The sequence below is a fragment of the Haliotis cracherodii genome, unplaced genomic scaffold, assembly GCF_022045235.1.
Source record: "Haliotis cracherodii isolate W230 unplaced genomic scaffold, xgHalCrac1.p SCAF_2, whole genome shotgun sequence".
NCBI classification, from domain to species: domain Eukaryota; kingdom Metazoa; phylum Mollusca; class Gastropoda; order Lepetellida; family Haliotidae; genus Haliotis; species Haliotis cracherodii.
In genome coordinates, this window is record NW_027266275.1 from 1,857,817 (window position 1) to 1,873,256 (window position 15,440).

Consider the following 15,440-nt stretch of genomic DNA (forward strand, 5'->3'; position numbering starts at 1 on the left):
GCTGTCCAATGTTACATGCTTCAAGACTGTCATAATGTCGTATTTTGCAGCTTGATTTCTTCTTCTTGCCACATACATTACTTACTTTCATTGCCAAACATTGGTGTACATGCCTGTAGTTTCACTTCACAACAAAGTGTGCCCTACTTTGTTTACATAGTATATTATATGTCAAGAATTCGACTTAATGATATTTCTTTTTGTACTCCTATATTATCACATGTTCACTTGAAAACATCTAAACTCCGAATTGAAAATATCAATACTCGTTTTACGACAACGAAGAAATTAAACTATTATTACCGAAATCATAACATGCAAAACAAACACCGGCTTATTGCAAGTGCCAGCAGAGCAGATGGGTAAGACCCCTTGTGAGGTATATGGGTTCTTCTCATTGTCAGAGTATATCTCACCTGGGCAGATGGGTGAGTCCCCTTGTAAGGTATATAGGTTCTTCTCAATATCACTGTCATACTGCCATACTGTATCTCACCTGGACAGACGTGTGAGTCCCCTTGTAAGGTATATGGGTTCTTCTCATTGTCAGAGAATATCTCACCTGGACAGACGGGTGAGTCCCCTTGTGAGGTATATGGGTTCTTCTCATTGTCAGAGAATATCTCACCTGGACAGACGGGTGAGTCCCCTTGTGAGGTATATGGGTTCTTCTCATTGTCAGAGTATATCTCACCTGGACAGACGGGTGAGTCCCCTTGTGAGGTATATGGGTTCTTCTCCTTGTCAGAGAATATCTCACCTGGACAGACGGGTGAGTCCCCTTGTGAGGTATATGGGTTCTTCTCATTGTCAAATAATATCTCACCTGGGCAGATGGGTGAGTCCCCTTGTGAGGTATATGGGTTCTTCTCATTGTCAGAGTATATCTCACCTGGGCAGATGAGTGAGTCCCCTTGTGAGGTATATGGGTTCTTCTCAATATCACTGTCATACTGCCATACTGTATCTCACCTGGGCAGATGAGTGAGTCCCCTTGTAAGGTATATGGGTTCTTCTCATTGTCAGAGTATATCTCACCTGGGCAGATGAGTGAGTCCCCTTGTAAGGTATATGGGTTCTTCTCAATATCACTGTCATACTGCCATACTGTATCTCACCTGGACAGACGGGAGAGTCCCCTTGTGAGGTATATAGGTTCTTCTCATTGTCAGAGAATATCTCACATGGACAGACGGGAGAGTCCCCTTGTGAGGTATATGGGTTCTTCTCATTGTCAGAGAATATCTCACCTGGGCAGATGGGTGAGTCCCCTTGTAAGGTATATGGGTTCTTCTCACTGTCACTGTCATACTGCCATACTGTATCTCACCTGGGCAGACGGGTGAGTCCCCTTGTAAGGTATATGGGTTCTTCTCACTGTCACTGTCATACTGCCATACTGTATCTCACCTGGAAAGACGGGTGAGTCCCCTTGTGAGGTATATGGGTTCTTCTCATTGTCAAATAATATCTCACCTGGACAGACGGGTGAGTCTCTTGTGAGGTGTATGGGTTCTTCTCATTGTCAGATAAAATCTCACCTGGGCAGATGGGTGAGTCCCCTTGTGAGGTATATGGGTTCTTCTCGCTGTCATACTATGTCTCACCTGGGCAGATTGGTTAGTCGCCTTGCAAAGTATATAGCTATAGGTTCTTCTTACTGTAATGCTATATCTCAACTGGGCAGGTTGGTGAGCGGCCTTGCAAAGTATATGGGTTCTGCTCACTGTTCTGCTATATCTCACCTGGACAGACGGGTAAGTCCCCTTGTAAGGCATATGGGTTCTTCTCACTGTAATGCTATATCTCACCTGGGCAGATTGGTGAGTCGCCTTGTAAGGCATAATTCTTCGTCTTGCTGTCATAAGCACAGTAGAGGGTCTTGTTGAAGGTGGAGTCATCCTCTTTCCTACACTCTACAACAACTTTCTCCTTGAACGCCACTGCAGTTTCCGGATGAATGCAAACAACCCTCTCCTTCTGGACGTCAGTTCCCTGTCTTGTCTGAGCTGAGCAAGTGATAGCTGTAAGGATGAGAATAGACGGATATATGCAGTATCCCTACACAAGGTATGTGATAGCTGTAAGGATGAGAATAGACGGATATATGCAGTATCCCTACACAAGGTATGTGATAGCTGTAAGGATGAGAACAGACGGATATATGCAGTATCCCTACACAAGGTATGTGATAGCTGTAAGGATGAGAATAGACGGATATATGCAGTATCCCTACACAAGGTATGTGATAGCTGTAAGGATGAGAATAGACGGATATATGCAGTATCCCTACACAATGGGTGTGATAGCAGTTAGAATGAGAAAAGACGGATATATACAACATCCCTAAGCAAGTCATGTGATAGCTGTAAGAATGAGAATAGACGGATATATACAACATCCCTACACAAGCCAAGCGATAGCTGTAAGGTTAAGAAAAAAAGGATATATGCAGTATCCCTACACAATGGGTGTGATAGCAGTAAGGACGAGAATAGACGGATATATGCAGTATCCCTACACAATGGGTGTGATAGCAGTAAGGACGAGAATAGAAGGATATATGCAATATCCCTACACAAGGTATGTGAAAGCTGTAAGAATGAGAAAAGACGGATATATACAACATCGCTAAGCAAGGCATGTGATAGCTGTAAGATTGAGAATAGACGGATATATACAACATCCCTACACAAGCCAAGCGATAGCTATAATGTTAAGAAAACAAAGACATATGCAGTATCCCTACACAAGGCATGTGATACCTGTTAGGATGAGAAAAGACGGATATATGCAGTATCCCTACACAAGGTATGTTATAGCTGTAAGGATGAGAATAAACGGACATATGCAGTATCCCTACACAAGGTATATGATAGCTGTAAAGATAAGAATAGACGGATATATGCAGTATCCCTACACACGGCCTGTGACAGCTGTAAGGATGAGAATAGACGGATACAAGCAATATCCCTATATAAGGCAAGAGCTAGCTTTACGGATGAGAATAGACGGATAAATGCAGTATCCCTACACAAGGTATGTGATAGCTGTAAGAATGAGGATAGTCGGATATATACAATATTCCTACACAAGCCAAGCGATAGCTATAATGTTAAGAAAAAAAAGACATATGCAGTATCCCTACACAAGGCATGTGATACCTGTTAGGATGAGAAAAGATGGATATATACAATATCCCTACACAAGGCGTGTGACAGCTGTAAGGATGAGAATAGACGGTTATATACAATATCCCTACACACGGCCTGTGACAGCTGTGAGGATGAGAATAGACGGATACAAGCAATATCCCTATATAAGGCAAGAGCTAGCTTTACGGATGAGAAAAGACGGATAAATGCAGTATCCCTACACAAGGTATGTGATAGCTGTAAGGATGAGGATAGTCGGATATACAATATTCCTATACAAGGCATGTGATAGCTGTAAAGATGAGAATAAACGGATGTATACAATATCCCTACACAAGGCATGTGATAGCTGTAAGGGTGAGAATAGACAGATATATGCAGTGTCCCTACACAAGGTATATGATAGCTGTAAAAATAAGAATAGACGGATATATGCAGCATCCCTACACAAGGCATGTGAAAGATGTAAGGGTGAAAATAGACGGGTATATGCAGTATCCCTACACAAGGTATGTGATAGCTGTAAGAATAAGAATAGACGGATATATGCAGCATCCCTACATAAGGCATGTGATAGATGTAAGGGCGAGAATAGACAAATATATGCAGTATCCCTACACGAGGCTTGTGATAGTTGTAAGGATGAGAACAGACGGATATATGCAGCATCCCTACACAAGGCATGTGGTAGCTGTAAGGGTGAGAATAGACAAATATATGCAGTATCCCTACACAAGGCTTGTGATAGTTGTAAGGATGAGAACAGACGGATATATGCAGCATCCCTACACAAGGCATGTGGTAGCTGTAAGGATGAGAACAGACGGATATATGCAGTATCCCTACACAAGGCATGTGATAGCTGTAAGGGTGAGAATAGACGGAGATATAGAGAATCTCACACGACAGTCTTTTGATATCAAATATATCAACGCGAGTTGATAAAAGTGGAAAAATTCCGAGGCTTGCCGAGGATTTCTTCCGTTTATATCAACGAGTGCTGATATATTTGATATCAAAACATCATTCTTCCAACTTTTTCAATTTGTAGACAGTAATTAGCAGTGTCTTCGGTTTAAAAAGTACTGCTAACAGCTTCAGTAGCAGAGCCATTAGTGATGTTATTTGATTGTGACGTCATGGTAACCCGTGACGTCACAATAGTCTGCAAAGCATTGTGATGTAATGTCATTGCAGCGATATCTACAGTGTAGATATATAGAATACTAAACGAGCTCCCGTGTAATACCAATTTTATGAAACGAGTGAACAGTTCTGGTATCTGACGAGCGAAAGCTATTCACGAGTTTCATAAAATTGGTTTTACACGAGAGCGAGTTTAGTATTTTATTTATTACTTGTCATTTATAATGTTTTTAGAATTATACTGTTGAGTGTAAATAGGCTGACACCTACACGATCCATGGCATAATCCAACTGATTTTAACAGAATAATACTTCAAACACGTCAAAAGTTGAAACGTATCAATTTAATATCATACAATGGTCCACCTTTAGAATTCAGGCGTTCGTCCCACAAAATTATCGTGGTGCTAAGGCTATCACAACTCACATAATTTAACTTAGACTAACGACTGTCGTTGCGCTAGAGTACGATCGCCTTGTGGAACGGGGCCTTGCACCTCAAAGTTAACAATCACGTCACAATACCCGATGACGTAATTTGTTGAATTTTGTTGCAAGATCCATCGGCGAAACAATGCCATGTGACGTCAGCCTAGCAACAAGGTTTCTGGGGTCATCGAGTGTGCATAAGCTCCTCCCAGTGATCTATCGTCTCCACAAACAATGTCGTTGAATAAGCCAAGGGATGTGTAGAGCTTTCAATATTTGTTCGTGAAACGTGTTCCGAGAGTACATAAGCACGCGTTTTGGTATTACACAATGTGTAATAAAGCTGTATGTTTATTAAACAGGTGATCTCTCACGGGCAAGTAATAAATCACTTGATCTAATCCAAGCGATATCTCCTGTGGGAGCCAGTTTTGGATGATAAATACAATATTCCTCCACAAGGAAAGTGATAGCTGTAATGATGAAAGTAGACGGACATATACAGTATCTTTACATCAGACTTTAAGGATGATAATATACGGACATATAAAATACCCAAGGCTTAAGGTTACTTTGCAGTGTTGTCTTGCTATTCATGACGTAGTAAATATGTGTCGACATCATACATCGAAACTCCTTTTGTCTTTAGTCATCCACTTCTTAAGTAATCGAGTAATCGAGTTGGAAGAGCCATCATATATACTACTCATAACGAGTTAAAGAACATCCACAATTATAAGGATGTGCGTTGCAATACAGAGCAGCCATGATATATTAACTAGTGTCATATGTGAAACATCAGGTGTTCTTTAACTTCCGTTGAGTAGTGTATATGATATTTCGCTCCATGTGAGATATTCCTTATTTAGTTTAAACTGGGAGGAAAATAGATCCATGGATTGGCAGCGTTACTTTGGACAATATTCTGACCTTTGAGGCAGTGACACTGTGACACCCAGGTATGCTTTCAGATCAACTACTCACCATTGCAAGTAGGATCAGATCCAGACCAGGTACCAGATGCTTGACATGTCCTCTTCTCATTGCCGCCCAAGGAGAAGCCCAGCTTGCAGCTGTACATGATCTCATCCTCGTAGAAGAAAGTCTGCTTCAAAGTGTGTATGACGCCATTGCTGATGTCACTTGGACGAGGACATGTGTTCCCTGAAACACGGATGATGTGGATATAAAAAAAGAAAGTGTGTATGACGCCATTGCTGATATCACTCGAACAAGGGCATTGTTCCACGAAACACGGGAGATGTAGACATAAGAAAACATTCCGGATACTGATGCTGTTAGTAACTTCCAAACACTTCAAAAACAGGTACAAGCAAATTGATCATCATGATGAGTTCATTGTCCAAATGTTGTGATTCCACATACCACCAGAGATGTTGCATGAACAGCCAGAGAAGTCACTTACGGACACAGGAGTGGTTAACAAGGTACACGTCATGTCGCCTGAGGCCTGTCTCGCCCTCCACGATGTACACCGAGTTGGTTCCATTTTCAAACAGTTTGAATCCGGGGTTGCAGGTACAGGTGTAGGATCCCGAGGGAGAGTTCTGGCAGTTGTGTTGGCAGCCGCCGTTACCGTCACTACACTCGTTGATATCTGTCGATATACACATTATGTCACACATTCTCACATCATGAAACAAACAGCTTTTTATTTGAATGTTCTATCTGTTTAATTTATGTTAACTATATATGTGGCTAATTAGGTTAGTGTTAAATCGGTTGGATGTGCTTCCTTTGCAACTCATCCATTATTACAGGAAGCTGGGAATGTAATCGAGGTGCTTCCTGGTCCCATGACCGAGGTGATGATTGTGTAGCATCAAAGCAGATTAGAGCAGCTGCGGCGCAGTTTGAACGTACATGGCTTGATCTCATCAAAAAAGACTTAGCAATAGTTACTAGTATGAGGTCCATCATTATGCTCTTATTTCCAATCTATTATTCATCTTATTCTGCATCCGTTACCTGAGTAACAGAGTAACACGTATGTGTACGTGCTAACTTTGTGAACTGTACTGGATGTCTGATTAGAATGTCATGTGAGTCATGCACTCTGGCATTCCGACTACTTGTGTAGGGACGATAGCGAACAAGTTGTGTCTCCCCGTGGAGTGCCCAAACCAACCCGGGGAGTGCCCAAACCACCCCCTGGAGTGCCCACACCACCCTGTGAGTTGCGTGTTTTGGTTGTTCATTCAGGACACTGCTAATAGCTACACTGGTGCCGTTGTTTCTGACATATGATGAACATATGTTAATGAGTCACTACTAATTAAAGTACTCATGGAAATAAAAAAAAACTGTTTTTTCGATCTCAGATTTTAAATAAATGCAGTTAATATACAAAATATATAATTATTCAAACAACTCAATTAGTACTAATTGGGCCTTTGCACAAATACAGCGTATCAAAGGTTTTTCTGTATTTTTACACGTAAAAGTGTGTAAAAATATGAACAAAACAGACTATTGTGAAACTGAGCATAACCAGGTGTTAGTAGATCAAGGTGAATGTCCATGACCTATGACACCTTGACGACAGGTGAAAACAGGTACTTGAAACCCACGTGCATGTGCTTTGTCAGTGGTTAGTGATTTGTGAGTGGCATTGTGGGATAGTGAATCATCGTCAAAATATCAGAACGTAAAAGTAACATATTCCCTTCTCAAACAACAACTTACATGTCATTATTATTATGTAGGTGGAATGACATGAGGTGATTTGGTGAGATATGTACATAAATGGTATAAAATTTTATATTCTTCAAATTGTACTATAGGCCTGTGGCCTCTTCAGTATGTGAAATAAAGATTGAAGTATTATTATGTACATAAACATAGCTGTTATTTTTATTGTTGTTTTGATAACTTTTTTCGGGCTTATTTGCATATTGCCTATAGCCTGTGTTCCTGCCATGTCAATTTGGACTTAGTTTTACTTTTGAATGTTGAAAGTGCGTACAAATTTTCTCCTGTAAAGAACATTTTGTATTGTGCACTGAGATAAAACTAGCAAATCCAGACTTTGTGTCGATTATTAAATCCAGCAAAACAGTTTTGTTTCATTTCCATGAGTACTTTAGTAATGATACCAGGTGTTCAGGAAACAGTGAGCGTATCCTGCCCCACTGGTGATACCAGTCACCTACATGTACACACACAGAGACTAGCCAATGTCTAACCTGAATACACACTGCAACACAACACAAGTCTAGACGTCCATGGAGAAGGTTCGACACAACCTCACAGGGATGCTCTTTTGCTCAGAATGATTTTCGTTCTTAATATGATGTTGGTGTTAGTTTGATGTTGTTTCTCAATACGAGGTTATGTCTCAGCACGAAACAATTTCTCAGTAATACTTATTATTTCAGCTGTTTATTAAGTTAATGTATGCAGTGAGTTTGAGTTATAAACTGAATGCATTTTGTATCCAGGTTTTGAGTGAGTCCATGAAGTGCAAACGTTCAGTCGAGAGTGTTAATTTCTGCTCTCTTCTTCGAGCATCCTGCATGACCCCTCGGCGTCATCCGGGTTAGAGGATGTTCCATTGGACTGATGATGCAACAACCAGACAAACAAATCGCATGCCTCATCAATACAGTCTTTGACAAAACTTGCCTCACAAATGTCACTCTGCATTGCAGTGTGTTTGAACTACGCTGAAATGGACACAAGACAAACCTTATTTTACGGAGCTGGGGCTGAACAGATATTTAGTACACGCCGTTGCACACGAACCTTCACACTGTATGGCAGTTCCAGGCGTGTAGCCGGGTCTGCATATACACCTGTGGGAGCCCATCGTGTTCACACACTCCTGAGTAGACAGGCACGGGGACCTATCTGCACACTCGTCTATATCTGGAGAGAGAAAACAGATCACATTGGTGTTCAAACGAAGACTTAATATTTCGGGAAAACTTAACACTTGTCATTACAAATTTCAAAATGAACGTGAAGGACAGTTATGTCCATCTCACTTCAATAAACGTACGACCCAGCCTGTATATGATACTAATTATATTGATGACGCTTCCCAGTGCTATATATTTGGCATTAAAATCCGTGAAATGATGCTTACTTGTTCGTTTGTTGTATGGAGTCCGGGGTATTCCCGATGATTCAGTGTTTGGTGACATACAATCAACCAAGTCACCGTTTCATGTTTCTGTTTGATGTTCAAAGGTGTAAATAGTTTAACGCAATTCTCAATACATACCCACACATGTGACGTCATCAAACGCGCCGTTCGCATTACAGGTAAGAAGGGCGGTGGTTGTGTTTGTTGTGGAGGCCCAGTAGCCGTCGGAACACGTCAAGGTCACCTTGTCCTCGAAATCTGCTGGCTTGTCCACGTTCAGCGAAGCCATTGGGACTTGTGGGAGAGGACATTTTATCCCTGAAACGAAAAGTACCGTCACATCAATGATAATAGATGTGACAAAGTATCCTACTTCGGACAATGTATTGTGGATCAGGGATACCGCAAAATATTACTTGTAGCTGTATGGTGAAATCCTTTCCAGATTGCATCAATGAAATGTAGCAGTGGTCTGTCGTCATCACAATAACATATCATCTGAGTAATAAAGTGTTTCAAGCACATCTCGGGCTAATGTCCATAACCCTTCCTTACCCAACATGTGACAGAATGATTACTAATTGAATTCCATAGGTGACAATGTGGATCAACTTGGACGCCACGAATCGTTTGTCTTTACGTGAAAGAATTAGTGTTTCCTCCTTTTGTATTCTGTACTAACCATCAGATGTATCGAGATATTGAAATTGGGCGGTATTCGTATACTCTTGACTTACTCTCCAAATTAGGACCGGTATTGATATACTCTCTACTTACTCTCACAATTGTGGGAGGTACTAGTGGACAATGTACATACTTTCACGAGTGGGGGTAGTCTTCATATAATCTTGCTGTCATGAGTAATGGTGGATATTGATATACTCTCTACTTGCTCTCACATAAAGAGAAGACGTTGATAGTATGTTCTCACTAGTGGAGGGGGTATTCATGTACTCTGTACTTACTCTCACTAGTGGAGGGGGTATTCATGTGCTCTGTACTTACTCTCACTAGTGGAGGGGGTATTCATGTACTCTGTACTTACTCTCACTAGTGGAGGGGTATTCATGTACTCTGTACTTACTCTCACTACTGGAGGGGGTATTCATGTACTCTGTACTCACTCTCACTACTGGAGGGGGTATTCATGTACTCTGTACTCACTCTCACTACTGGAGGGGGTATTCATGTACTCTCTACTTACTCTCACATGTGATATGGTATGTACTTACTCTCAACAGTGGAGCGTTATTCATACACATCCTTACCCTCAGAGATGGGGAGGTATTGATATGGTCTGTACTTACTCTCACAAGTGGGGCGGTATTGATATGGTCTGTACTTATTCTCACAATTTGGGGCGGTATTGATATACTCCGTACTTACTCTCACAATTTGGGGCGGTATTGATATACTCTGTACTTATTCTCACAAGTGGGGGCAGTATTGATATACTCTGTACTTACTCTCACAATTTGGGGCGGTATTGATATACTCCGTACTTACTCTCACAAGTGGGGGCGGTAGTGATATACTCCGTACTTACACTCACAAGTGGGGGCGGTATTGATATACTCCGTACTTATTCTCAAAGGTGGGGGCGGTATTCATATACTCTTTACTTATTCTCACAAGTGGGGGCGGTATTGATATAATCCGTACTCACTCTCACAAGTGGGGGCAGTACTGCTATACTCTGTACTTTCTCTCACAAGTGGGGGCGGTATTGATACACTCTGTACTTACTCTCACAAGTGGGGGCGGTATTGGTCCACGTGTTGGTGGTGTTGCAGAGTCTGCGGGATGATCCTTTAATCTCATAGCCGGCCCTGCACGTGTATTCCACGATTGCCCCGTATGAGGTTGCATCTGTGCTGGTAATGATGTTGGACGTAGCATCCGTCACAAGAGGAGCTGAACCACACTTGGCAGCTGAAGGGGAACACGACTGAGTCAGATATGTGTTGGTTATAAAAGTCAAGTTGCATAGCTCGATGACTATAGAGCCCTACTCATGAGTTGATGTCACCGTAACATCTACATGGGTGCCTGAGCGTACCATCAGTCAACAACATTGGTTTCATACTCAATCTGGAACGATTGTGATCTTTGGATCACATAAATTAGGCTATCACAATGAAAGTCATTTTACAGTCACTTTCATGGCAAGGTTATTCTTAATCATACTTCATAGTAATGATATTCTTACTCATACTTACACAGCAAGGTTATTCTAACAGATATTTACATAGTAAGGTTAATCTTACAGATACTTACTTAATGTCTTTTGGTATGACGCGGTCGGGAATCGAACCTCGGACCTTCCACTCGCCAAGTGGACGCTCTGCCTCTAGATCACGGAGGCGGCCTTACACATACTTGCATAGTAAGGTTATGCTAACATACTTAGGTTACTTACATTCACACGTGGGTAGCGTCATCCACTTTCCGGATGTACTACACGTCACTTCCGGTGCCCCTTTCATAGTGAATCCATTGTAGCATTCATAGACAGCTTTATTGTTATAGGTAACAGCTCCACTGTAGTTCTTCACAAAACCAAACTCAATGGCATCCGGCGCCCCGCAATATACAACTGAAATGTATGACAGGAAGAAAAATGTAGTGATTGGAAGAAAAGCTCTTTCTACGAGTAAAAAGTCTGGCTGGATCACTCATTCCAAGTAGTTTATCCTCAGTTACATGAAGACAGTTAATTTGTTGTCGATTGGTGCGTATTGATTCGGATACATTTTGATTGTGTTGTCTGTAGGCTGTTATAAAGATTTGGAGTGCGGTATTTTAGTCACTGAAATATACACTAGATTACACTAGTTATTACACACGGGAAATATATTGCTGGGCTAAAGTATAAAACATACCTCCATATTTTCTAATATGTTAGTTAACGTCTGAGGCTCCAGAGTTAACACCTTGACCGGTAATATTTGATCCTAACCTCTGTTCTTGGCTTAATACCCGAAACTGTATTATGTGATTTTTACCTCAGATGTTCTTGGCTTAATACCCTGACCCGTACTATATGATCCTAACCTCAGATGTTCTTAGCTTGATACCCTGACCGGTATTATGTGATCCTAACCTCAGATGTTCTTAGCTTGATACCCTGACCGGTATTATGTGATCTTTACCTCAGATGTTCATGGCTTGATACCCTGACCGGTAATATATGATCCTAACCTCAGATGTTCTTGGCTTGATACCCTGACCGGTATTATGTGATTATAACCTCAAATGTTCTTAGCTTAATACCCTGACTGGTATTATGTGATCCTAACCTCAGATGTTCTTGGCTTAATACCCTGACCAGTAATACATGATCCTAACCTCAGATGTTCTTGGCTTAATACCCTGACCAGTAATATATGATCCTAACCTTAGATGTTCTTGGCTTAATACCCTGACCGGTATTATGTGATTATAATCTCAGAGGCTGGGAGGTTAATACCCTGACCGGTATAATGTATGATTCTACCCTCACAGATTCTAGTGTTAACACCCTGGTAGGTAATTAGGTGATAAACATATTGTGTTTTCAATATATCTAGGTCTGAGCTACCTAGATTTATACGCGTTAAATACAATTTGGAATCGAATGTGCAAAGTGACTAACATTGACCGAAATCTGTAATGCTTACCCTGACAGGTGGGGTATCTTGGTTTGTCCCATTTTCCTCCTTTCTCACATACGAAAGAAACAGTATCTTTTTGATAATATTCCTCCTGTTCGAACGAGTATCCAGTTGTGCAGCTGACAGTCACAGTGCTGAGGTAGGCTGTGGCGGGAGATGATTTCGCCATGTTTGTGGAGTCAGGAATAGAAGGGCAGTCTGATAAAATACAAAAGTATCATTGAATAAAAATACACACAATGCTATGTGGGGGGAATATCCTCTGTTGACTGTCCCTCAAATCTCATAATGACATAGATGTACTGCTCATTTACTTTCCCATCTTCCGGAGGCAAGGGAGGTAACAGACTGTAAAAGTCCAGTTTCTACGCTTGGAGGAATAGACTGGACTTTTGGAGTTATAGAGGATATTTCATGTGTCGGGTGAAAAAGCATGTTTCTCTCATCTCGTGACGATATTTTATTATATACTTTTCGTGTAGCTGTCTACCAGAAAATTACTACATATCATTACAAATGTAAAACCGTGAAACGTAAATTCTCCCTATGTAGCACACAAGGATGGTTCACCACTCCTTGTTTTTGAGGTTTAAAAAGTAGTTTCGTGTTTACAAAATCTTACAAAATATATTGAAAAAAGTATGCAAAAAATATTTAGGGTCACGAAAATTCTTTATCATATATTTAGATATGATTATATACAAAATCAACTTTAACAAAGCATATTCTTGAAACGACTATTTTGCCTTGTCATTGTGGACCTAACGTAAAAGAAAACGTCAACAGTTTGTGTACGGGCTCGTCACTTACGACGAAAGGAGACAATATAAGGGGAGGTAACTCTTGTAAGGCAATAGTTCTGTCAGAGTGATATGGTCACTACAGTGAAATATCAAGTGTAATGTTCACTGCAATGAAAATATCACTTTTCTCAACTTCGGAATTATCAGTCTTTCATACGGAAGAATATGATAAATAGTTATATATATTAACGTGGGCTAATACAAATCGCGTAAAAGATCGACATTTGGTTCATAAATAACGTAGCGACTGCCGTAAATATTTCAGTTGATTCGGGAGTTGCAAAGCATGTGTTACCGTCAACAGGTAGTTTCAACTCTTTTCGTGCTTTAAAAGCCAGGTGATTTGACTCACTTCGCGAGGTAAGATCCGTTTTATTGCAATAAAGATGTTGATTATCGATCAAATTGATTTCACTTGGTGCCGCCATTTTACGTGAAACAAATGCAAGTGATAAGAGAGGTTGAATCTGATTGGTCAATAGGATGGATGTAGAAGGGATATAACTCGTAATATCCACTGGCAGACCCTGGAGACGCTAGCGCAGTTCGGCAAGGGTGGAAACGGGACCAGTCAGGTAACGCCCGTGCCTCGGGAAGATCCCAAGGAGCTGACCTGATCTACCTCATAGGTAAGTTACCCAGCTCTCTCAGCACTTTCTGTGTCAGTCCTTGGCAACAGACCGCGTGTGTCTAGTGTTTCTGAGTGGTCAATAGGAGGGACGTAACTCGTAATAGCCAAGTAGCGCTACGATCGAACCACAAAATTCAAGCATAGATCGGCAAGGATGGAAACTGGACTTTAACTTCTTTGCATAAGGAAGATGTAACTTTCTTGGCAATGCCATGGTTGGAAACAGATAAGATAAAATACAGAAACTAACTTTGTTTCATATCCATCGGCGAGCTATATATAGACATCACTACACGAGTTTTAAAATAAATGGTATATATCTGTTTCTTGCACACCCTATAATCACACTTTTTGGCATCGAATCGAAACGTATTTTGTCTATTCACGTGATCGTAGTTGCACCTTGATACACAAAGTCTTACTGCTGAATACTCAAACTAGTGTGACCCTCCACAAAATGGTTTCGGATATATCTGTAAATTATCAAGCGATGATGATTATACAACCTAGATACACAGACGTACGTGAATCGGACAGTAGTCCGAACAATCTGACCTGGTCATCAGCCAATCACGGACATCTCACACATGTTTGTCACCAGCCATCTCAAATGGGTTTCTTATCAACAGGTGTGTAAGAAGCGTAATGTTTATAAATGATCCTCACCTATAGAGAACTCAAACTGGAAACCTCCCATGTCCTGAATGAGGCTAGACTTGAACCTGACGTAGAGAGTGTTGCCTCCGTTGACGCTGGGAAGAGATGACGTTAGATCCCCTGTGTACCTGCTGCCCGTATGGAGGACTCCAGCCGAGGCGTCTGAACCATTGTATATCTGAAGTATAGTGAAATTGAAAATACCTTTTGTTTATCAGAACAGTTTCACTGCGCTATGTGGTTTATTGCGATCTCAATATAAGCCCTACTCACGGTATAGCCTTACAGGCATTCCAAATGTAACATGCCCAATACATAGATATTGTTCTACCATATTACCTCTTTCTGAAGTGTCTTTCATAAGATATTTGTATTCGTACCTCGATTAGATCCTTGCCAACGGTCTCCAGAACAAGGTAGAGGAATTTGACCATCAGGTTCCTGTTTGCATCACTCGGGGCCTGAATCTTCCAGGAACAGGTCACTGAGGTCGGGTACCTCTTCTTGCTGAATCCAGGTGAGGAAACTGTGCCACTAGCTGCTTGTATCTCAACGTTGCATCCTGCAGATGAATGTCATATAGATTTAGAGTTTACTTCTTTGTTAGAACATGACTAAATCAATGCTGTGTCTATTGTGCCACTAGCTGCTTGTATCTCAACGTTGCATCCTGTAGATGAATGTCATATAGATTTAGAGTTTACTTCTTGGTTAGAACATGACTGAATCAATGCTGTGTCTATTGTGCCATTAGCTGCTCGCGTCTCAACCATGCATCCTGCAGAATACGGATATAGAGTAGTTAATAGATTCAATTGTCGTGAATGTAGTACACGCCTACAGTACTCAATGCACACA

At 41.1% G+C, this 15,440-nt stretch overlaps 1 protein-coding gene across 1 annotated transcript in view; it reads right to left on the reverse strand.

The window, feature by feature from the left end:
- The window catches only part of LOC139469398 (uncharacterized), a 103,270-nt gene that overhangs the window by 74,694 nt on the left and 13,136 nt on the right, over nucleotides 1–15,440 (reverse strand). The window contains exons 11-20 of the mRNA XM_071251562.1: nucleotides 14,963–15,144; nucleotides 14,592–14,760; nucleotides 12,498–12,689; nucleotides 11,258–11,434; nucleotides 10,585–10,770; nucleotides 8,977–9,156; nucleotides 8,496–8,618; nucleotides 6,157–6,348; nucleotides 5,715–5,894; nucleotides 1,812–2,024 (exon numbers count right to left, since the gene is read on the reverse strand). Coding sequence (XP_071107663.1) covers nucleotides 1,812–2,024; nucleotides 5,715–5,894; nucleotides 6,157–6,348; nucleotides 8,496–8,618; nucleotides 8,977–9,156; nucleotides 10,585–10,770; nucleotides 11,258–11,434; nucleotides 12,498–12,689; nucleotides 14,592–14,760; nucleotides 14,963–15,144 — 1,794 coding nt within the window. The remainder of the gene's footprint in view (nucleotides 1–1,811; nucleotides 2,025–5,714; nucleotides 5,895–6,156; nucleotides 6,349–8,495; nucleotides 8,619–8,976; nucleotides 9,157–10,584; nucleotides 10,771–11,257; nucleotides 11,435–12,497; nucleotides 12,690–14,591; nucleotides 14,761–14,962; nucleotides 15,145–15,440) is intronic.